General features: G+C 39.6%; 2 protein-coding genes across 2 annotated transcripts in view; both read left to right on the top strand.

Moving 5' to 3' along the window:
* LOC133981689 (fatty acid 2-hydroxylase-like) overlaps positions 1-6,470 on the top strand; it is a 35,232-nt gene extending 28,762 nt beyond the window's left edge. The window contains exons 3-7 of the mRNA XM_062420508.1: positions 2,196-2,338; positions 2,865-2,965; positions 3,093-3,265; positions 3,597-3,849; positions 3,944-6,470. Of these exons, the coding sequence (XP_062276492.1) occupies positions 2,196-2,338; positions 2,865-2,965; positions 3,093-3,265; positions 3,597-3,849; positions 3,944-4,011 (738 nt within the window). The 3' untranslated portion in view covers positions 4,012-6,470. The remainder of the gene's footprint in view (positions 1-2,195; positions 2,339-2,864; positions 2,966-3,092; positions 3,266-3,596; positions 3,850-3,943) is intronic.
* A 7,112-nt stretch (positions 6,471-13,582) lies between these two features.
* On the top strand, positions 13,583-22,233 carry LOC133982221 (fatty acid 2-hydroxylase-like). Its single transcript, XM_062421180.1, has 7 exons — positions 13,583-13,907; positions 17,509-17,628; positions 18,901-19,043; positions 21,137-21,237; positions 21,357-21,529; positions 21,821-22,073; positions 22,166-22,233. Exons 1-7 carry the CDS (start codon positions 13,614-13,616, stop codon positions 22,231-22,233), a joined length of 1,152 nt encoding a protein of 383 aa, XP_062277164.1. The 5' UTR covers positions 13,583-13,613.
* Positions 22,234-22,926: the final 693 nt, after the last annotated feature.

The following is a 22,926-nucleotide window of genomic DNA, read 5'->3' as shown; positions in this document are numbered from 1 at the left end:
TGAGTCGAATCGTAACCTGTGTATCTAGATGCATATCGAATCGTTTATCACAGAGAGATGTGCAACCCTAGTTTCTATTTACTTTTGAGGAAGAGCGTCTTCAGATGTGTGAGCTGTTAGTGGTTTCATCAAAGAGGCATTTCCTCTCTAAACTTCTAACATGGTTTCATTTGGACAGTTATTTGAGGCACGAAGAGCAAAGGTTAAAGACTCTAATATCTGAATTTGTGTATCAAATTGATGCAGCAGTGAATCAGTTTATCACTTATGACCCTCTAGAAGTGTGTGGTGGTGTATGTGTTCAGGGCGCTTCTGGGCATCAACCTTTGGGGAGTTGGGGTGTGCAGCCTCAGCAGTGTGCAGGGTGTGAAGTCGGGACTCATAGTGTAGCAACCAGGTTACATCACTGTCTCCGGGTGGCTCTTTCTCTCCTCTGCTCCGCTCTGCTCTCCGTCTCTGTGTCGTGGATGTATAAAGAGCAGCAGGTCTGTGTGTCTGCTTGACTGAGGGTGCGACTGAGCTAAACACACACACACACACACACACACACACACACACACACACACACACACACACACACACACACACACACACACACACACACACACACACACACACACACACACACACACACACAGAGCAGAGAGGCCACAGCTGACAGGATGCTTTGCACAAAATCCACACACACATCCACACAAAATCCAGCAATACGTCACCTTTTCACAGGGTTGTGCGGAGGTATAGGCGTGTTTATTTGCGCTTTAGAACGTAACCACGGTGAAATCAAATTTCTCTGATTCATGGCTTTGTCCCTGCCAACATTGCTCGCTCTCTTTAGTCACTCTCTAGCTTGCTCCTACACCGCTACTCGCTCTCTCTCTCTTGCTTGTTGAAGGAGAGGCCGACTTTAAATCCTTTGTTTACAAACAGTAACCGACAAATCCTGTATAGTTTGCCTTTAAGTAAAGAACCTGAGTACTTCTGCCACTGCTGATCATATGCTCCTATGCTTTCTACTGTAGTGTATTTGATTCAGCATTTGTTATTGTGATGGTCCCCAGGCTAGTAAAATTCAGAAAGGACACTTATGTTTTTTTTTATTACAATATGGCTATAATTGTACAGACAACAACACTTGAAGGAGATACTACAACCTGTTAGAGTTTACAACCAACCTCCAATTCACTTAATTATAAATGAAAATGAACATTATTTAATCAATCAATACAAATACTGAGATACTGAACATTATTTATTCACTGAGCTCTGTAAGTAAGTAGCTGTTGTGACATAGCACCTTTTTGTGCAAAGGGAAACTGACCAGTCAGCGCCAGCAAATGTGCCGTGGCATGCTGAACTGTCAGTGTGAATGAACTGTGAGTGAATGTTTTTACACGACCATCGCTGCTGAAGTCGTGGTGTAAAACACAGCAGCTTCACATTGTGGAATTATGAATTTGCAACATAGGAGGCTGAAGAGCATCCTCTCCTCGTCCGTATCTAAATGAGAGTATGTGATAAACGCGTTATCACATATCTGTAATTACTTTTTAATTAGCCCCATCCTTGGCAATCAACCTCTGGTTACTGTGTCACTCAAGCCTGATAAGGCCGACCTCAGATGGGAATGGATGGATGTCTTGAGTGAAACAGCATCATAGACAGCAACTATTAAAAGTGCAAGAGTTGACTTCATGTGTGTGATTTCAGCCTTGGCTCTACTTTATTAATCTTCCTCATGAATAAGCTTCTCAGATCAAATTGTGACTTGAGATCAGCTAACCTGAAACATTCCTGTGGATTTTAGAAAACTGTCCACAGATCAGTTTGAAATTGACTGTACTATCTACATTGTTGACCCAGCATCACATCTGCATGTCTCACGAGTGGATGTAAACACAAAGAGCTTGTAAAAGCTGTGTGTTTTGTGGCCTTTCGACAAAAAAAAGAAAAAGATCTTAAATTATTGCCGGAAAAAATACAGTTCAACCACAGTGAAACCTGTAGAGTACACGGATACACCAACAAACACACAAAGCCGTTACTTCCTTGTTTGACTGGTCTCTGAGCAGTTTGAAAGTTTATAACTCTCTGCTGCCACCTGGTGGAATCATTAGTTATTTTATCCCTTAAAAAAACTGTGTGCCCCCTTCAGATCATTTTTCACTGATTTTTCATTGTTTGTGTCTTGTAAGGATTTGGTGGACTGGAGGAAACCCCTGGCATGGCAGGTAGGCCACCTCAGAGAGAAGTATGACGAATGGGTTCACCAGCCGGTCGACAGGCCTATTAGACTGTTTGGAAACCCTTTCCTGGAGGCCAGCACCAAGACTTCCTGGTAAGACAGGAGGCTCTTTACTTTGTTCTTAAATAACTGATGAGAATGTGTTAAAATAAAAACTAAGATATTACTTTTTTTGTTTAAAAAGTAATACGTAGATTAGCAGTTAATATTACTCAAACATGATTCAGTTGTGCAGACAAAACAGGCATGTGTCTCATTGGATGTGACAGGCTTGCATCAGTGCACACATTACAAAACCTGCTTGTTCATTCCTGGAGCACCCACATAACAAGTGTAATAATTGGCTAAAGTTCTGCAGTTTTTCCTCATCTACAAATCAAGAGTTGCAGCACGAGTCTTTTTATGACATTTTCTGCTGTTTCCCTCTAAACTGAGTCAGCTATAACACCAAAACACAACATGTTGTTGAAGGGGTACTCAAGCTCATATAAATGGGCATTGGCGCTCCATTTTCAGGTGGCCATACCTCCGATGTTCCTGTTCCATCACACAAAAAATAGGACAGTTTTATAGGAAGATTGAAAGTGTGACCATATTGTTATATGCTCTCTTATTACAGGTACTGGGTACCAGTGGTGTGGCTTCCTATTGTGTTTTATCTCAGTTGGTATTGTTACACCTCGCTGGCAAAGGGCACCACCAGCCTACCTCTCACTTCAGGTAACACACATGCTTGCATGATGGATACGCATTCACCAGAGACTCCCACACAATTTCATTTTCACTTCCAACACATTCACATACATGTTTGTTCTCATAATTTTCATGTGTGTATGTGTGTTTCCAGACTTCTACATCCCGATACATAAGTACACTTTCCCACTGCTCTTTTTGACGGGCTGGTTCTTGTGGTCATTCGTCGAGTACTGCATCCATCGCTTTGTCTTTCATATGAAACCGCCGGCTCATAACTACTACCTCATCATGCTACACTTTCTCCTGCACGGACAGCACCACAAGGTACACACACCATGAGGAACAGGATCATAAAACTGATCATAAACATGGTTTAATCATGAAACTAGACTAGTGTTGGGCACAAAAGAGAGCTAATAATTAATGACTCATTTTGAATTTTAGGTTATAAACAGCTTTCTCCATGTTCCACATTGTTTCAATTTCTCAAACTTTTCTGGTCTGAATGAATATTTACTTTGCATGTTTAAGAACGGTTATTTTATTATTTTGAAAAGCTGTAATAAACAAATTCAGGTTTTTAAACCCTTCATCTGCTCCAGAAAACAAACTCTCTACTTGCGGCTCCTATCACATCAAACTTTTTTCTCCACAGTCTCCGTTTGATGGTTCCCGGCTGGTCTTTCCACCCGGGCTGGCCTCCCTGGTGATAGGAAGTTTCTACATGATCCTCAACCGCTTGCTTCCAGAGATCCTCGGTGTATCCGTGTTTGTCGGAGGACTGTGTGGCTATGTTGTATACGACATGATCCATTATTACCTTCACTACGGTTCTCCAAAGAGAGGCTCGTACATGTACAGCTTGAAGGCCTACCACGTCAAACACCACTTTGAGCACCAGAGAGCAGGTGAGTGCAAGAAAAGGGACGATATATGAACAGAACCTGTTTGATTCTCCCTGCTTCTGTCTTTTGTCTGATCTAACTTGATTTTTCTGTGCAGGTTTTGGAATCACCTCCACTTTCTGGGATCACCCCTTCAACACAGTCATCCCTGATGAGAAATTCTAACTCAGAACCGGCTCTTCTGCAGGGCCACAGAACTTATCAACCCCCATACTTAGCAAGCAGCCCCCATGCTTAAAACCACCGTAACCACCTACTGTTAAGTCTCTGCAGCCATAGCTTCCACATCCATAGAGGAAGATGCACTTCTGAAGTCTCCTGGACCTCTGCAACTTATCTGCCTGCACACGCCCATCCTGCTTTCTGATTCCAGCCGGTGTCACATGCTTTTCTTGTGCTCGATCATCTGGATTTGGATCAAGCCACATGGTTTCGTCAGTTTTTAAGGCATTTTTTATTACCAAATTATTAACCAAATTACATTTATCAGTCCTGCCTTGACCTGTCTAGTCATCACCCAATCGCCAGTCAGAACATCATAATGTGCAGCTGGGAGGAGAGAAAGAGAGGGACACACACATGCATGCAAAGACACATGACACAATAACAAAATAATAAGGTTTCATTTGAAGGATTATATGAAGTCCTTCATATGTATTGAATACTGTAGAGTTCATTCAGAATTATACTGAAGAAACTCAAAAAATAGTCAGACTATTCCTGCGATTTAAACATTGTCCGCTAGAATACGACATGATTACACACACACACACACACACACACACACACTCACACACTGTTAGCTTCCCTCAGAGTGTGAGAGAGGATACAGGAAGTGACAGATGGTAGGTGAATGTTGAAGATGGTGAAGGAGGGGGAAGAAAGAGTGATAGTACTGTGTGATAAAGAGACAGAGATCTCCCAGACTGTTTCATCTCACCAAGTAAACAAACTCAGGAAAAAAAAAAAATCTTAAACCTTCCTCCTCACTATCTGCTGTTCTAATATTCTACATCACAGCTTTCAGGTTTTCACCGTTATCCTCTAATCTACTCAGCTACACTGCTGCATGCTGCGGGTTTATAACAGTCGACAGAAGTTCCCTCCTCCATGTTTGGCCTCAATTCAGTTTTTGGAACAGTTGTGAACAGAAAACATGCACCGTTTGGTTCCAGATATTTGAACATGCTGAGATTAATTTGGCAGTTTAGATTAATTAATTATCAACCAAGCTGGAGAAGTGAGATTATACTATAGAGTGCTAATGCAATGCGCTGTTAATGTCATGTAAAGCAGAGTTCTGAATGTTTGAAACCACTGTGGAGATATATTTTTACAAGTCTGTTGTAATAATTCCTCCGTTTTCTTTCTTTTTGTCATTAATGATACAGCAAAGATGTAAAAAACTATTTTGTAAGATGCTTTGTACAGAAGAGGAGATTCTTTAATTGCACCAGCTTTACATTGTCAGCAGACTTTTTCTTTTTGGTTAGATGACAGTGAACGCATGGGTGGATGGATGTGCTGCAGATGCATTTAAATACAAAGAAAGATTGATGGTTGAGTGTTGTCGCAGTGCCAGGGGGACATAGCTGAAGGCATGAAGTCAGCCTGTCAGACTTCCTGCTGTGAGGATCTCGGGGTCAAAGGTCACAGAGTCAGTCAACTGACAACATTTGTTTGACCGTTTTATCTAGAAATGTTTAATTTCAAGATAAACTAAGCTCTCAGTACAGACATTTCATGGTGATTTTTAACCGGTTAGTTGTGACACCCAAACTATATTTGGGTGTCACGAAATGACCCTGCAGATCCCCGCAGGATGACGTTGAACAATCTGACTGGACAGCAGGATGTCTTCATAGTGTCTGACGGATCCTCAAGATGCCTCCTCTAAACACTCGACAACACCGTTGACAACAAAAGCAGAACAAACTTAATCAATGCTGCTAGACTTTATTACTAGCAGCATTTTTTTTCTAGTTTGAATAATGTCTCCCACTCACATAATATATATGTACATACATTCTTATATATGTAAAATAACATGCAGAATCTGTTTTCAGAGGCTTTTTTGAATGAGAGAAAAAATCAGTTATGCTTGCATTTGCATTCATTGAACGTGTTCACTGCAGCACTAATAATGAAGTTTTTCATGTAAATCTTTAATTTGAAAGGGCTCTGACACCAAAACACTGTTTCTTAGAAGAATCATGAATTTGATATGATGACTGTGTAACTCAAAGAGTACAGAAAGAACCAAAAAATATATATTTTTGACGTTTTTAACAATGAGGGAGAGAATGATGGACATAATGATAATGGTGATGATGATGATGATGAGTGTCATAATACTGATTGTGATGGCTGCATGGAAAAGTGAAATGACTCCACCTGTTGGAATGAATTACACACAGATCTTATTTATGTATATTTATATGATAAAAATGAATACAGCTTGTAAGCTTTGATTCTGACAAGCGAACTTTTACCTGTGCTAAATTATGCAACATAAAATATCTCGTAAATCTGTTTACTATAATATCTTATCACTATTATTTTGCAATTTTAAATATCTATGCAAATGCAAACGTATTTGTAAATAAATACCTGTATATTTCTGATATTGGTCTGACTTGTAATTTTGGGTTAGGGTTAGGGTTAGGTATAAACAGCTCTATATTATATGTAACATAGACTATTTTTCCTAAACTTTTTCGCTTGTGACTAATACTAATTACCAGAAAGTAAGGACATCTTGCAAACCGGTGTTCTGAAAAGTTGACCTACCTCCTCAGGATGACCTACCAGTAGGTCAGGCTTTCAGACAATTCTGATAAACTGACCTACCTGCTCAGAATAACCTACCCTAAAGAAATCATGGTAGCTCACCCCGTCAAGTAGGGTAGTGCATCCTGTCATGCTGGAAATATCTATCAGAATGACCTACTACCCATTATATTATGCTTAAACCATGGGTAGCACATACTGTCATGCAGGTTATATCTATCAAAATGACCTACTACCCATTATATTGTGCTAAAACCATGGGTAGCACATACTGTCATGCCTGTTATATCTATCAAAATGACCTACTACCCATTATATTGTGCTAAAACCATGGGTAGCACATACTGTCATGCCTGTTATATCTATCAAAATGACCTACTACCCATTATATTGTGCTTAAGCATGAACCCAACCTTTGGTATGTCTTAGAAGATTTTAGGGCCATACTCGTGAAAACTGGAAACAATTCACTTTTATTCGAACAATCATTATATCTATTATGTGGCACAGTTCATTGTTGGTTACCAAAATAGTATTTTTTATGTTTTTGACCTGATTTTGGAGTCATACATTCATTACCGTAATACTTCCAAAGAAAAATCTTATGCTTTCACCTCAATTTAGCATTATAAATATTCGTAAGTTCATAAAAATAAATATGAATTTGTTTGAAACTAAATAATTTAACAGGTTTTGATAATATATTATTTCCTATTATGCAATTACAAATATTTGAGAAAAATGGAGTGTCCAAATGTGCAGCTTTTCATTATCGTTGCACTGTGTTCACAGTCTTTTAAAATAAAGTTATTTTGACCCATAATGCACCACAAAGAAGAGAAGACAAAAGATGACTACAAGGTAAGATTGTTTGACATGTTTTGATCATGATAATTGTTAAGTTTCTCCTTGCATATGCCTATTTCCACACCATAGGTGATCATTACCGTAATGTGTAATATATCATGTTCTTAAAAAGTTATCAATTCGATCGTTTACTGTAAAGAAGATATTAGGGAGCTCAAACTGTTGGTGAAAATGTTTTAGCTGAGTCATCATAGCATTCTAGCATTTTAAGCTAGCTTAGGTGGATGTCATTCATTACCGTAATGCGTAGCTTTCATTACCACGTAATGTGAGGCCTGTAACAGTAATGAAAGATAAGATTATGGTGATAATTTGTTTATTTTTTTTGTTTAAATAACATAAATTTATAGTACATATAAACTTTATTACTGTATGTTATTGTTTATTACACCTTAATTAAACAGTTTTTAAAATATATTTTTTTCTTACTTATGCTAAATTGTTATGCTAATTTATGCTAACTACTAAATATTCCCTAATATGAAGGGCAAACGGAAGTGAACAGAAGAGGGCTGCATCAAGATCTAGGGTGGAGAAACATAGGCAGAAGATTTATAGCCAACTATACCTTCTAGAGGAGTATAGGAGAAAGGAAAAAGAAAGGTAGGCCTAAATAATCAAAGAGAATAGCAGATTATATTACGGAACACGCACACACACACACACACACACACACACACACACACACACACACACACACACACACACACACACACACACACACACACTATACTCACACTACACTCACACTACACTCACTCACACACACACTTTACTCACACTACACTCACTCACACACACACACACACACACACTATACTCACACTACACTCACTCACTCACACACTATACTCACACTACACTCACTCACACACAAACTATACTCACACTACACTCACACACACACACACACACACACACACACACACACACGGATGTTGCATTTTTGTGAAAGCAAGAGGCATAATACTGTAACTATTACAGTATTAGGTCAGGAAAGGTCCTTCCAGTGCCAGTAAAGTATGTAGTAAGCTGAAGAAGTTGCTGTCTCAGAAGTAATTCAGTTGTAGAAGTAATTTCATAGCAGTTTTCCTACTGATACATCTCATATTTTAACAGGTATCAGAAGCGCAAGGAAAAGGGGTTGCTAAAGGCAGCTGCAGACCTGACACCCAGGCAGCTGCAGAAACTTTTTGAGGTGACAGAGGAGAACATTGCACGATGTGGGGAACTGGTTCCTCCATCCCTTAAATCAGTCCCAGGGACTATGAAAATACATCAGGTGAGCACCCTGTTCCTACATGTGCACCTAAACAAATGCACACTCACTTATCATTCTGCTGTTTTCAGTTTGGTGCTTTTCCTTTTTTTTCTCCAACATTTTTTGTAAATTTGCATTATTTACTTAAGTGCAAATTATATAGATAAGACCGTCTATTTTAGTGTTTTTGCAAATAAAACTAAACTTAATTAATGTCTCCACAGGTTATTGCTACTGAGCCAGGGAGAATCAGGTTTTGAGAGGTCTCTTGCTTCTGTGGCCACTCTTGTGACTGCTTCTCCCCAAAGGAGTTTGTTTTCACCCACAGGGATTCAGAGGAGTCTGAAGAGACCATAAAAGTAGGAACATGGGTCCTTGTGGACTACGACGGAGACCTCTATCCTGGCACTGTAACACAGGTAGGTTTAAGACTCAGAGTTGAAAGCAGAGAAGTCAGGTGTGTAAATATTGAATTCAGATTGTCAACATGTAATAACAAAGGTGTAGGTCATAATCACGTAATAATAATCAAAACAAAAACTGTTCGACAAGTTGTTACACTTAATGCTGTTGATGTTCAACTTTCTGCTGTTTTAATGTATCTTTTTTATTTATTAATCCAGATTGCCAGTGGTCAGTACAAGGTTGATACAATGAGCTGTGCTGGTGACAACCGCTTCTACATCCCATCAATAAGATTTGCTGGCGAGAAGGTTTCAAAGCCTTGATGGACATATTGTCAGGTAGGAAATACCAATCAGAACGACCTACTACCCATTATATTTTGCTAAAACCATGGGTAGCACATACTGTCATGCAGAAATATCTATCTACTGAGTACGGACCTTAAAACGGCTTTACACCAATAGTGCTTCTTCAGTAGTATGTCAGCTATGTCCAAATTCCACTTTTTTGATTGAAATATGTTGCTGTTCATATGTTATGAGATGAACCAGGCTTATATGCAAAAATTAGTAATTTTAACTTCAGAAGAGTGATCTTCATTTTTACTGTACCAACAAGAAGTGGACGATTCCCTTCCCTTCACGTGTACTTTTTCCACTCATACATTTTGATCTCTCAATATATATATATATATATGTATAATGAAATATATAAACTCTGAACAAACCACCATGACTGGGCCTTTTTGTCCTATAGTGACTGGCATAGATAGCAAACATGTTTATGGCCGCAAATTCTGTGGAAATAAACGTTATTGTCTCACACATACATACCATCACTATTAGCTCGGACATACAGTTAGTGTATTTGTTCATAATGGCTGTTTGACCCAGATGAAAGCAGCTGTAGAGGTATATAAAACAAAAAATAAAATCGTTAGAAGAGCGCCCGTTTTTTCATATTGTGTGACCGGAAGTTGCCGTTTTCAAAGTAAGAGCGCATATGAGGACGGTGCTGTGTTTCTGGCAAGAGCGACAAAATATATGACTTCTACCTGTGGTTTCCCTAGCCCAGGCTAAAATGTCTTTGGAACCTTACTCTGATGTGATTTTTGACATTGCAAAACAAGGCTTGTCATCTGCAGAAATCTCTGCACGCATATCACACCAAAGTGGGGGTGGAAGAGGTTTTTCTGCAAGAAATGTCAGGAGATTTTGCGCTGAAAATGGCTTACGTTTGATGGGACTTCCCGACGCACATTTGGAGTTAGAGGTGGCAAAAGCCATAACCGAGGTATGAACCTGCTATATTTCCCCTTTGCTATATGTGTGTGTGTGTGAGAAGAGGAATTAGACATGGACAACAACCTTGTCAGATACTGTGTGTCCAACCGGACTGTACAGTTATGTCAGATTGGTCTTACCAGGGTGGTGGAGTCGTGGAACGCTCACCGAATAACAGGTGAAATAAACCAGTGTAGTGAAGATTAAAATAATTACAACAGGTATTCATAAGTTTCATGATCAACCATATGTTCTTATATGTTCAGGCATACTAAACGACTTGGCTGGCAGTGGCTGGAGCTGCTGCCACATTCATTTGAAGCAGCAGACCTGTACAGGCAACAACTGGGATCCGAACTAACCACACATTCTACTTTTTGAGTTGATCCATTTTCAACCGAACAGGACAAACTTACAGTTGAGAATCAGTTTGCAGAGAAATATTCAGACATATCAGACTTGATCTCTAGAGCACTGAACAATGACTTTGCTCCATACAAAGAGGCCTTGCTCTATCTCATAAGTACAACTCAGTGCAATGTGTGAAATGCCATTTGCTCCATTTGAACTTACAGAATGGAAATTAGTAACAGCAACAGGTAGTAGGTGTTTGGTAAAGAAAAAAGGTTAATGAAAATGTTAATATCAATGAAATAGTGATGTCAATAAGAACTGTGGTTAAATTTTCTGGCTCTAATCTAATCATGTTTAAAGTAACAGTTTTTCTAACTTTTACACCAAACTGTAGTTGCCCAGAGCATCCTCAGGTTTGTGTGTGTGTGTGTGTGTGTGTGTGTGTGTTTGTGTGTGTGTGTGTGTGTGTGTGTGTGTGTGTGCAAAAAAAAATAAAAAAACAAAAAACCACATACTGCACTCTAGAGAGGCCCCCTGCATATCTGCGGTGTACTTCTTCTTCTTCTCTTTGGTTGTACACGTAAATCTGATGACGACGTCAAACTCTTTAACAGTGGGTTCTTCGGTGGCTGTACAGTCCTGTCCTGTTCATTGTGTTGTTATAAAAAATATCAAAGATTTCAAAAGTTACATAAAAATAAACCTGATCTGTATAAATAAAATAAATAATGATTTGATCCATTGTTGAAGACCCTCCTTAAAATTCATTTTGGGATTTTCAGGGGATCTAAGTTGTCAATTAAGTGATTCCAAACGGTGGTGGTGGTGGTAGTGGTGGCAACCATGGCTGGAACGTTTATTCTCCTGGCTCTCCTCTGCTGTCCTCTGGTTATCCTCTTCTTCTCCAGCATAGTATACCATCACATACACACACGCACACACCCAGATACCCAGGCTGGGTAAGTGCAGAGAGTCACAGAGTATCAGTCAAGTGTCACATCAGCATGTTAAACTCAATCTACTTATGACAGCTCCCTATTGCAGCAATTTGCCGGAATTCCTGCCTGTATGTTTTTGATTTTAACAACTGAAAAAAGAATGTGACCAGCTCAATGTTTAAAGTATAAGTCCGTCCATACTTACTACTGCACTACTTTTTCATCACTCCTCTCTATACCGGCCATGAAAATATCCTACATATCCTCTCTTTTGGTCTTACCTTGGAAAATATTTTCAATACTTCCTCTCTGCTCCTCTGTGCCACCACAGGTGCAGCATTACTGGCCCAACCAGGCGAGGGCGCAAGTGGTGACATCATCGTGGTCTCCAGTCCACACCCCCGCACTCTCTTACAATGACAGAAAACGCTTTAAAGATTCAGATACAGCAACATGAGAGAGGGCCTGTACTACATGTTCCTGCTTTAATACAACATTTACAACACAGATTACATCAAATATTTATCGTCACTAAAGCAACAGGTAAGATTTCACTGTACAAGTTGCTCAGTGATAACCACTTACTTAGATTTAAGGCTTTTAAGTCTTTTTTTGTATCAGAATTTCTACAAACAGGATGAGCTATAAAGATAATAGATTAATTATTGTTAATTTGATATTTTTAATCATTTTATGTGTCCTGATCTAAGTGGCATCCTGTTGCTCAACCATCAAATGTCCTTGTGTCCATTTTCCCAGTTTGGCGCTCAGACATGCTGGTCCTCCCTTTCTACCCACCTCCTCATTAACATTGTGTGCTCTGTGTTTGATTGATTTGATGTGTTTTAGTGGTAACTTGCATTTCCTCTTATTACTCACAAGTGAACTTGATGCGTGGGTTGATGTGACTGGCGTGTTGAATGAAGCAGTGCAGCAGTTCAAGAGTAATATTTTAGGATGGTTTTATTTAAAAAGAAACTGTGATAGTAGCATTTATTTTTTTTATTCTTGTATGTGCTTGTATTCATGCTTTAGAGGCTATATCCATGTATCTGTGTCTATTCATGTGTGACAGACAACAAGGTGTTCCTGACACTGGTGGAGAGAGAGTATATAGTGAAGAGCTGGATGGTCTGAGGGCACAGAGGGACCTGAGAATACCTGGCCTGCCTGACAACTACACACTGCAACACCGAGACAACATCTGTGAGTACTGTGAGTACTGTGAGTGCGGACAATTTCAGATACAGAGTGCAGTACCGTACAGAGACAGAAATACAGATTATATACATCAAATGAAGTGTAAAACTGTGGAGAAGCAGAATGTGTACACTGGAACATTATCTGTCAAATTAAATAATAATCTAAGTGTGTCAGGAGTCAGAAACTGAAGATTACCACTTTTTTAAAACTTGGTTTAGGCTTTTTTTCTTTTCTTTTTTTACACTTTAAAATAACCAACATTTTTTGCACTTGCACTAGAACATAGCCATAGATAGTTAGTCTCACTTATATGTGTAAATAAATTACATTTACATGTGCAGCCATGCCTGGTCACAGAGTCTTTTAGAACTTTTTGTAACAGATTACATAAGATGCCGTTACTTCTGTGATGATTACATACCGTTTGTTCCATCCCAAGCTGGGGTGTAACATACATTTTCAGATTACATGTTACTCCTCATCCTCATCCAACGGCTGGTAATTCCTTCTGTGATTTTTAACAGTGGTTACATAACAGCAGTTATACAAGATCAAAATTTTCATCACAAACATCATATCTAACATAACAAGCAGAATTGGGTTTACATTGCTCTACTTCCTGTGTTCGGTTCAGGTGGACGCTCTGCCTGCATCTCCACTGTCAGGATGTCTCCATCCACATCCCCCCAGTTCTTCACAGAGAGGGAGGTGGCCCACCACTGCACCAAGGAGTCCTGCTGGGTGCTGCTGGGGACCAGGGTTTACGACGTGACCGCTTTCTTGCGGATGCATCCTGGAGGGGAGGCTCTGATACTTTGCAAGTCAGGTAAGGATGTGAGCCAGGAGATGGAGGGACCCCCGCACCGGCACTCAGAGAATGCCCGGCAGTGGATGGAACAGTACTACATCGGGGAGCTGAACAGAGACAGAGAAAGAGACAGCGACAGCGATGAGGCACAGGTAGAGTCCAGGACACCTGTCCCACATCACTGCCCTCACATTCATACAAACACCTGGAGAAATACCTGTTGCTATGTCTCTACTGCTGGATGTAGTTACTGAGTGTTAAATGTTACCAAAACTACACACAGTAATTAGAGTAATTACAATTTTGTAATCCTTCTCCCGCTTGAATATTTATATAGCATACAATATAGAGAGATTAATATATATATATATATATATATATATATATATATATATATATATATATATATATATATATATATATATATATATATATATTTAAATATAAAACATGCAAACTCATGCTTCACAGTGTTTTCCTCTGAAGTGTAAATATACAGTTGCATATTTTTTTTAAGTGCTTTGGGGGCCTTTTGCATGTATCATATCTAAACATATTCTATGGCTGTTTGGGGTCCTTTTATTTGGGGCCCTGGCATTTGCCTAACTTGCCTAATGGTAAAGTCGGCCTCTGTGAATAGCGTTCCTTCAGGCTCCAGAGGTGCAGAGACAGTGTTGCCCTCATGCAGGGCTGCCATCTCTATGGGGCACGAGTGGTTTTCCACTGCAGTCAAACATGACATATTTTGGGTGCTAAGCAGGTGTGAAAGTTTTTATTATTTTGTATTAGTGGTTTTAAGGCAGTGGAAAGTTATTTATTTCTCACTTGAATTTACTGGGCGTTTCTGTGACACAGAGGGAAGGAGTTTCAGCTGCAACTACAACTGTGCTCATGAAGCAATCAATGATTTTCTTGCTTCCTTATGGCAAGTGAAGGGCATCATGGAAAGTCTGGACTTACCCTAGATTTTCAGAAACATCTTCAGCCAAATATACTGCAGTGTTCTTCTCAAATTTGGCCTAAAATAAAGCAACAAGTAAATTCATCTTTCTCATTCAACAGAGACTTGGAGTTACTGGGTTTTCACTAAGTAGCTGTGAATGCCCAGAAAATGTCGAGATATTTTCCTGCACACTCATCGAAATATGATTGGCTGTCTTAGCCAACTGTCAAAAATCAAATTCATGACCACATTGCGTTGAATTATACAGGCATTCATTACCGCTACTGAATGTCCTGGCAGGGGGGAGCCACTGATTCATACCATTTAAACAAAAATTGTCATTGGTCCATTTTCTGTTCTGTTCTATTAACCCACTGTTTGCAAAGACATATTAGTCCCAGTTTATAATGATGATCTAATGAAAAATTATAAAAGTTAAGAAAATGTTAGTTGTTCTCTTACTAGATCATACTCCATTATATTTGAAACTGTCTTATGATGGATGCAGCCAAGACCTTCATGCACTTTATGATCCTTTCCCACATGTCACATTGCATCACATGCTGGGGGGCAGCTGGGGAAACCTCTGCAGTCTCTGTTCAAACAAACCCTGACAATTCTGGACAAAAAAAAGCAATTTTATCACTTTAGAATATTGGAGAAGCAATAAAGTTGAATAAAGTTTTGTTCAAACAACAAATGCTGGGTCTACAAGTCTACACACCATGTCTACATTTTAGACTCTGGTCATGACCACATGGAGAAATATACACAGTGATCTGATTCATATCTAGATCAAACTTCAGTTAGAGAAGAGGTTGTGGTTTCAGAAGTATGCCACCCATGACAGGAAATGTGGTTTGTTTTTTGTTCCAGGTCAATTACAGATGTATGGTTATAAAACCAATAAAACCTTATCGACCGTTGAGATATGTCTAGACAAGTTATTAGTCTCTGTTTCTGGCAGTGTGTCAAGTTTCTAGTGGCCGCCTCAGTTGTAGAACACAGTGAATTATTATCAACGGTGATCTTCGTCAATCTGTCACATTAGATAATAGTTAAGGATTGATATAAAACGTGAATCTCACAAGCAAATCGCAATCACATAGGTGTTCATTTGGGTTGAGATCCGGTGACTGTAAAGGCCATAACATATAACTTGCATCATTTTCATACCCATCAAATAATTCAGTGACCCCTTGTGTCCTTTGGATGGGGGCATTGTCATCCTGGAAGAGACCACTCCCATCAGGATAGAGTTGTTTCATCTTATAAGATGATAAAGATGATCTCTCAGAACAACTTTGTATTGATTTGCAGTGACTCTTCCGTCTAAGGGGACAAGTGGACCCAAACCATGCCAGCAAAATATGGTTGAATTTTCTTTATTTTTAGGCAGCTGTATTCAGCTTGGATTTATCTCAGTAACAGTGGATTCGAACAGCGAAAGAACAACAAAAAGCAACAACAAAAAACATCCACTTTTTAAACTTTTCCTGTCATAATCCGCTTTTTGTTTCTCTGTTCATATTTCAAACACTCATATCTTTTTTAAATGTATGACTAAAGATATAATTTGTTATTGTTCTTCAACATATTATCATGCTAGTGAGTACAGGAAAACAGGAAGAGGCAAAATGAGCAGTCACAATAGGAAACCAATGTAACTGACCACTGGGCGTGAACTAGCAACACCCTCCATGCTAGCCTGCAAGAGTGACACCACACATTTTTGCAGAAGGGTTCTCTTTACTGTGAGTTACTGTGAGACACTTTGTTTTTTCTTTTGCACTTTGCGTCAGTTAGCATGCGTGGGAATACCAACCAGAAGTGCAGGATGTGCCCTTATAGATATACTGCACTGTGGGGCAGGCAGGCATTCTCCACTTCCTTTTGATGTCAGTAAATGACTGTGTTTAAACCACTAATGTTTCATTCAAATGGGCTCAAGACACCTTTTTTCCATTCATGAATCATATCATGTATTGTGTTTGAGTTTTGTGCAATCCATTAGACCTCCTTAAATGGTTCTATCATATACGTAATAACCGGTCCTCAACTGAACAAACCATTGCTTCTTTTTCTGACTCGTTATGGCTCACATGGTGTTCTTTCCAACTGCAGCCCACATTGCTGAGTGTACACAGTCTGACTCTATAATGAGGATTGAATACACCTTTAAAGCTGTAATGATTAGTTGATCAATCCACCGAAAATTAATGTGATCATCAATTAATATTCAGTAGTTTCAGGTTCTCCAGTGTGAAAATGTATTGGTCAGACAAATCAAGCATACCATAGATGTCACCTTAGAGAATTTTTTTGAACATTTAATTAATAGATTTGAAAGTTGTACCACTTACTAGAGAAAAAGATTGTCAGGTCAAAAAATAATAGAAATAATTGCCACCCTATCATCCTTATTCTATAGTTGCAGTATAGACTCTTCAAGGTATAAACCAGTCACATGTTTCATTTAGACATGGGGGTATATGCCACATGTGGCTATAACCATATAGTATATAACATATTAATGAGGCTGTAACATGCATTCTACAGGGAAAAGCAAAGCACAGTTAGACTGAATCTAATGGACTGTGTGACTGAGTTGTATATTTTGACTGTAGAGGTGTGTAGCAAAGTAGAATGTGGGTTTATTGTATTTCCTCTTAACCAGTGACAATGCAGTGACCTAAAAACATGAGGACATCCGCTATCACCACCTTTCTTTACAAGAGGAACAAAATAGACATTCACGTGTCCATCTCCTCACATCTGATCACATCTGTTTTTGTCTTATTCTGCTTCAGACTCTGAGAGAGAGGAGGAAGACCAGTGAAGAGACAGCAGGGAAGATGGCAGAGGAGAAAGTGAAAGAGGTGGACAGGAACTCCCAGTACAACCCACTCAGCTCTGTGGACCTGGACAAGGTGTGTGTGTGTGTGTGTGTGTGTGTGTGTGTGTGTGTGTGTGTGTGTGTGTGTGTGTGTGTGTGTGTGTGTGTGTGTGTGTGTGTGTGTCCATAGCTAATCTTGTGTGATGAACAACTGGAGCAAAAGCCATTTCCGACAATCAGCGTGTGTGTGTGTGTGTGTGTGTGTGCGTGTGTTTTCTACTTACGGACAAAAGCCATGTTGTCAATTCAGAACATGCTGATTTTTGGGTCAATGGATAAGGATAAGGTTAGGGTACGTTTCGAGGAAATAAATTAAGTATATGTAATGTCCCCAAAAGTGACTTAGGTCAATGTGTATGTGTGTGTGTCTATATATATGTGTGTGCATGGGGTGCATGTAATCATATTTGCTGTGTGCTACTCTACAGTTGAATTCAAGTCAAAGCCCTTTTTTTGGCATGAAACACAATTTTAATAATATTACACATTATTATTATATTATTCTAAAGGATTTTTATTCCTTATGTTATCTTTGTTTTTCTATAATTTGTGTTATTCATGAGAGTTTGGTAACATTTACTATTTCTCTGCATTAACAACCCACAACGGGTCAAACATGACCCATAACACAACAGATGGATAGGCATTTAGAAAAAAAAGTGCTTTATTGTATTCAGCAGGCCATTGTGGAGGATGTAATTATGCCTTGTTTTGATCGGAAAAAAATTAGAAGTATGTTTCACACATCTAAACTTGGAAAATGGGTTAAAACACAATATGAGGATTAAAGAAAACTGAGGAGATACATGTCCTCGTACATAGCTGGCAGAGACCTGCAGTCTACTGAGTGCAAGCTTCTAGTTAAATCTATCATTGTGCTGCATGAGGAGCTGGTATGTTGAGGATGTCTGCACTTAGTGGAAAAACACTTGTCAGTTAAATTAATCACATGAGCGTGATTTCAGTGAATAAATGAGCTGTTATACCTGCGTATCAATATATGTGAATGAACATGTCCATACTGATGAGGACCAACTGTCTTGGATTTTGGAAGATTTTCTAGTGTTAAGACTCGAGTTAGGATTTGGTTTAGTATTAATGTAACATGGAAACATGGATACACCAGCAAACACACACAAGCTGTCACAGACTAGTTTGACTAGTGCCCGAACAGTTTGACACTCTCTCCTGCCACCTGCTGGAGTCATTGTGTCAATGTACCTCTTTTGATAAAACACTGTGTGCTCTCTTCAGCACTGTCACATTTACCTGAGCAGATCATTTTTCATTGTTTGTGTCTTGTCAGGATTTGGTGGACTGGCGGAAGCCCCTGTTATGGCAGGTAGGCCACCTCAGAGAGAAATATGACGAATGGGTTCACCAGCCGGTCAACAGGCCTATCAGACTGTTTGGAAACTCTTTCCTGGAGGCCAGCAGCAAGACTCCCTGGTAAGACAGGCTCTTATATTACTGATGAGAATATGATAAAATAAAAATTAAGATAATTAAATGTTTAACACTATTAATGTTTACCCAATCACAAACATGATTTCAGTTCATCCATCTGTCCATCCATCCACCCAACCATTCCATCCATTTTTCATTGTTCATCTGCGACTGGGATGCCCTCCGGCCTCGAAGTTTCCAGGTCGGGAAAGACATGTGTGTTCTGGGTCTGTCCCAATATGTCCTACCAGTTGGACATGCCTGGAACACCTCCAGAGGTGTCAAGGAGGCATTCTTACCAGGTGCCCAAACCACCACAGCCAGCTCCTTTTGATGTAAAAGTGCAGCTGCTCTACTGCAAGCCACCCCTGGATGTCCAAGAGCCTCACCCTGTCTCTTAGGCTGAGCTCAGTTACTCTCCAAAAGAAACACATTTAGGCTGCTTGTATCCACAATCTCATTCTTTGAGTCTCTACTTGCTACTGCCGATTGGCCAACCTTGGATTCGGAAGGAACAATGTGGGTTCTGTTCTGGCCTTGGAAAAGTGAACCAGCTCTTCACCCTTGCAACGATACTTGAGGGGTCATGGGAGTTCCCACATCCAGTCTACATATTCTTTATGGACTTGGAGAAGGCTTACGACCGTGTCCTTTGGCGGTCATAGGGGATGCTGATGGAGCTCAGGGTTCATCCATAAGTTCTGCTTTATTATAAACAATCCCACCATCTAAACCCGAGTTTGTGTGTAACAGTTGATCTGTGTAAATGTGCAACAGACCATTGTCAGGTCAACACGTTACGCACACACAGTCATATCAATGGAGAGCAGTAATATGCGCTACAAGCTGTCATCAAGCTGTTATCAACTCTTTTAACGACGAGTCTTTGGGAGTGAAACAGTGTGTAACAAACATCCCCGCCAACTTTTAAGTTTAATGTGTGTGTGAAGTGTGTGTACGTGCGCCCGCGGCACGGATCATGCCTCTACTCAGACCATTGTGGATCAGAGAGATCATTTTCCTTCTCGCTTTTGCTCTGCTCACGTTTGGGACTTTTACAGTGCATGGTAGTATAAAGTTCTTTATTGTAAAATGTGTTTTAAAATTTGTAATCCTGCTAAATAATTCCCATTTTTACAAAATATACCTGTAATTAGATTACATCTTTTTTTTCTGTAACTGTAGCAGAATACAGTTACCTTTTTATTGTATCCTAAATACATAATGCCGTTACATGTATTCCGTTATCCCCAAGCCTGACAGCAGTGAGAGCTGTGTCCGCATTCTTGGTAGCATGTCAGTGTGGTGTTGGGCCCTACCAGGTTTGTCCCTTGTCACTGATTCTGTTTGTGATTTTCATGGACAGAATCTCAAAGTGTTGGAGGGCGAAGGCTGACTGGTTTGTGGACCTCAGGATTGCTTTTCTGCTTTTTGCAGATGATGTGATTCTGTTGTTTTCAACACACCAGTCACTGGGAGTTAGCACCTCCATGTCTGAGGCCATGGTGGACTGCTTCCTCTGAGTTGGGAGTGAGTTACTGGCCCAACTGAAGGAGTTCAGGCATCTTGGGGTCTTTTTCATGAGTAAGGGTAAGATGGAGTGTGAAGCTGAATTCAATTGTGTAGACAAAACAGGCATGTGTCTCATTGGATGTTACATTACAACACCTGGTTGTGTCCACATAAGAACATATGTAATAACTAAAAAATGACTACAAAACATATATATGTGGTGAGTTTAATATAAGTCACTAAAGTACTGTAGTTTTTCTCATCTCCAATAAACCCATAAGCATGGCAAACAAAATGATGCGAGGCTGAGGTTTATCCTATTTTCTGCTGTTTCCCTCTAAACTGAGTCAGCTATAACAGCTAACACAAAGTGCTTTAACTGAGAGTCCATAAAAACGGTTGTGTTGTTGAAGGGGTACTCAAGCTCATCTGAATGGGCATTGGAGCTCCATTTTCAGGTGGCTGCACCGTCAGTGTTCCAGCTCCATCCCATTCATTATGATATGAAACAAATACAAAGAATATGACATTTTTATAGGAAGATTGAAAGTGTGACCATATTGTTATATGCTCTCTTATTACAGGTACTGGGTACCAGTGGTTTGGCTTCCTATTGTGTTTTATCTCAGTTGGTACTGCTACACCTCGCTGGCAAAGGGCACCACCAGCCTACCTCTCACTTCAGGTAACACACATGCTTGCATGATGGATACACATTCACCAGAGACTCCCACACAATTTCATTTTCACTTCCAACGCACTCACATACATGTTTGTTCTCATAATTTTCATGTGTGTTCCCAGATGTCCACATCCTGATCCATAAGTACACTTTCCCACTGCTCTTTTCGATGGGCATGTTCTTGTGGTCATTCATCGAGTACTGCCTCCATCGCTTTGTCTTTCACATGAAAATGCCAGCTCATAACTACTACCTCATCACGCTACACTTTCTCCTGCACGGACAGCACCACAAGGTACACACACCATGAGGAACAGGATCATAAAACTGATCATAAACATGGTTTAATCATAAAACTAGACTAGTGTTGGGCACAAAAGAGAGCTAATAATTAATTAAACAGCTTTCTCCATGTTCCACATTGTTTCAATATCTCAAACTTTTCTGGTCTGAAGAATATTTACTTTCCATGTGTAAGAACAGTTATTTCATTCTATTGAAAAGTAGGAAAAGTAACATACAGTATTGTGTTTGTGTGAATGAATTCAGCTTTTTAACCCCACAGATCAAACTTTTTTCTCCACAGTCTCCGTTTGATGGTTCCCGGCTGGTCTTTCCACCCGTGGTGGCCTCCCTGGTGGTGGGAAGTTTCTATGTGATGCTCAGCAGCTTGCTTCCAGAGATCCTCGGGATATCCATATTTGTTGGAGCACTGTGGGGCTATGTTGTGTACGACATGATCCATTACTACCATCACCACGGTTCTCCAAAGAGAGGCTCGTACATGTACAGCTTGAAGGCCTACCACCTCAGACACCACTTTGAACACCAGAGAGCAGGTGAGTGCAGGAAAAGGGAGAGAACCTGTTTGATTTTTAGACTTGATTCTCCCTGTTTCTGTCTTTTGTCTGATCTAATTTTGTCTCTGCAGGTTTTGGAGTCAGCTCCATGTTGTGGGATTTCCCCTTCAGCACAGTCATTCCTGATGAGAAATTCTAACGCAGCTCTCCTGTAGCGCCGCCTCACAGAAGCCAACACCTGACTGGATAGCAGGAGGTCTTCATAGTGACTGATGGATCCTCAAAATGTCTCTTCTCACTCAACACCTCTCAGAACCAAAGCAGAACAAATTGAATCAATCCACATAAATATGTAGACAATGGTGAAAATACAACCAGAAAATCGTTTTTCATCAGCTTTTCTAGTTTGAATAAATACAAACATTCATACATATGTAAAATAACATGCTGAATCTCTTTTCAGAGAAAGTAGAGGAAAATAAAGTAATACAATAAGTAGTTTGCATTTGCATTCATTGAATGTGTTTAAATGTTTTTTATTATTTAGTTATGTAGATATCAGAATTTTTTACTCCTTAATATCGGTTTCAGCATTGGCCCCAAAAATCCAGTGTCGGTCAGGCCCTATGGCAAAGTGAAACATTCCTGTTGAAATGAAGTACACGCAGATCTTATTTTTATATATTTATATGATAAAGATGAGAACAACAGCTTGTAAGCCATAAATGAACATTTCCTTGTGCTAAATTATGCACTAACATAAAATAATATCTTGCAAATCTGTTTTCCTTATAGCTATTATTTTGCAATTTGAAATGTCTGTACAAATGCAAATATATGTCTATTGTTCAATGTCCATGTTTATTATACATGTAAGTGTCCTTTTTGAAGG

This window comes from Scomber scombrus, chromosome 6 (genome assembly GCF_963691925.1).
Source record: "Scomber scombrus chromosome 6, fScoSco1.1, whole genome shotgun sequence".
Lineage (NCBI taxonomy): Eukaryota > Metazoa > Chordata > Actinopteri > Scombriformes > Scombridae > Scomber > Scomber scombrus.
This window is presented reverse-complemented; position numbering and strand designations above follow the sequence as displayed.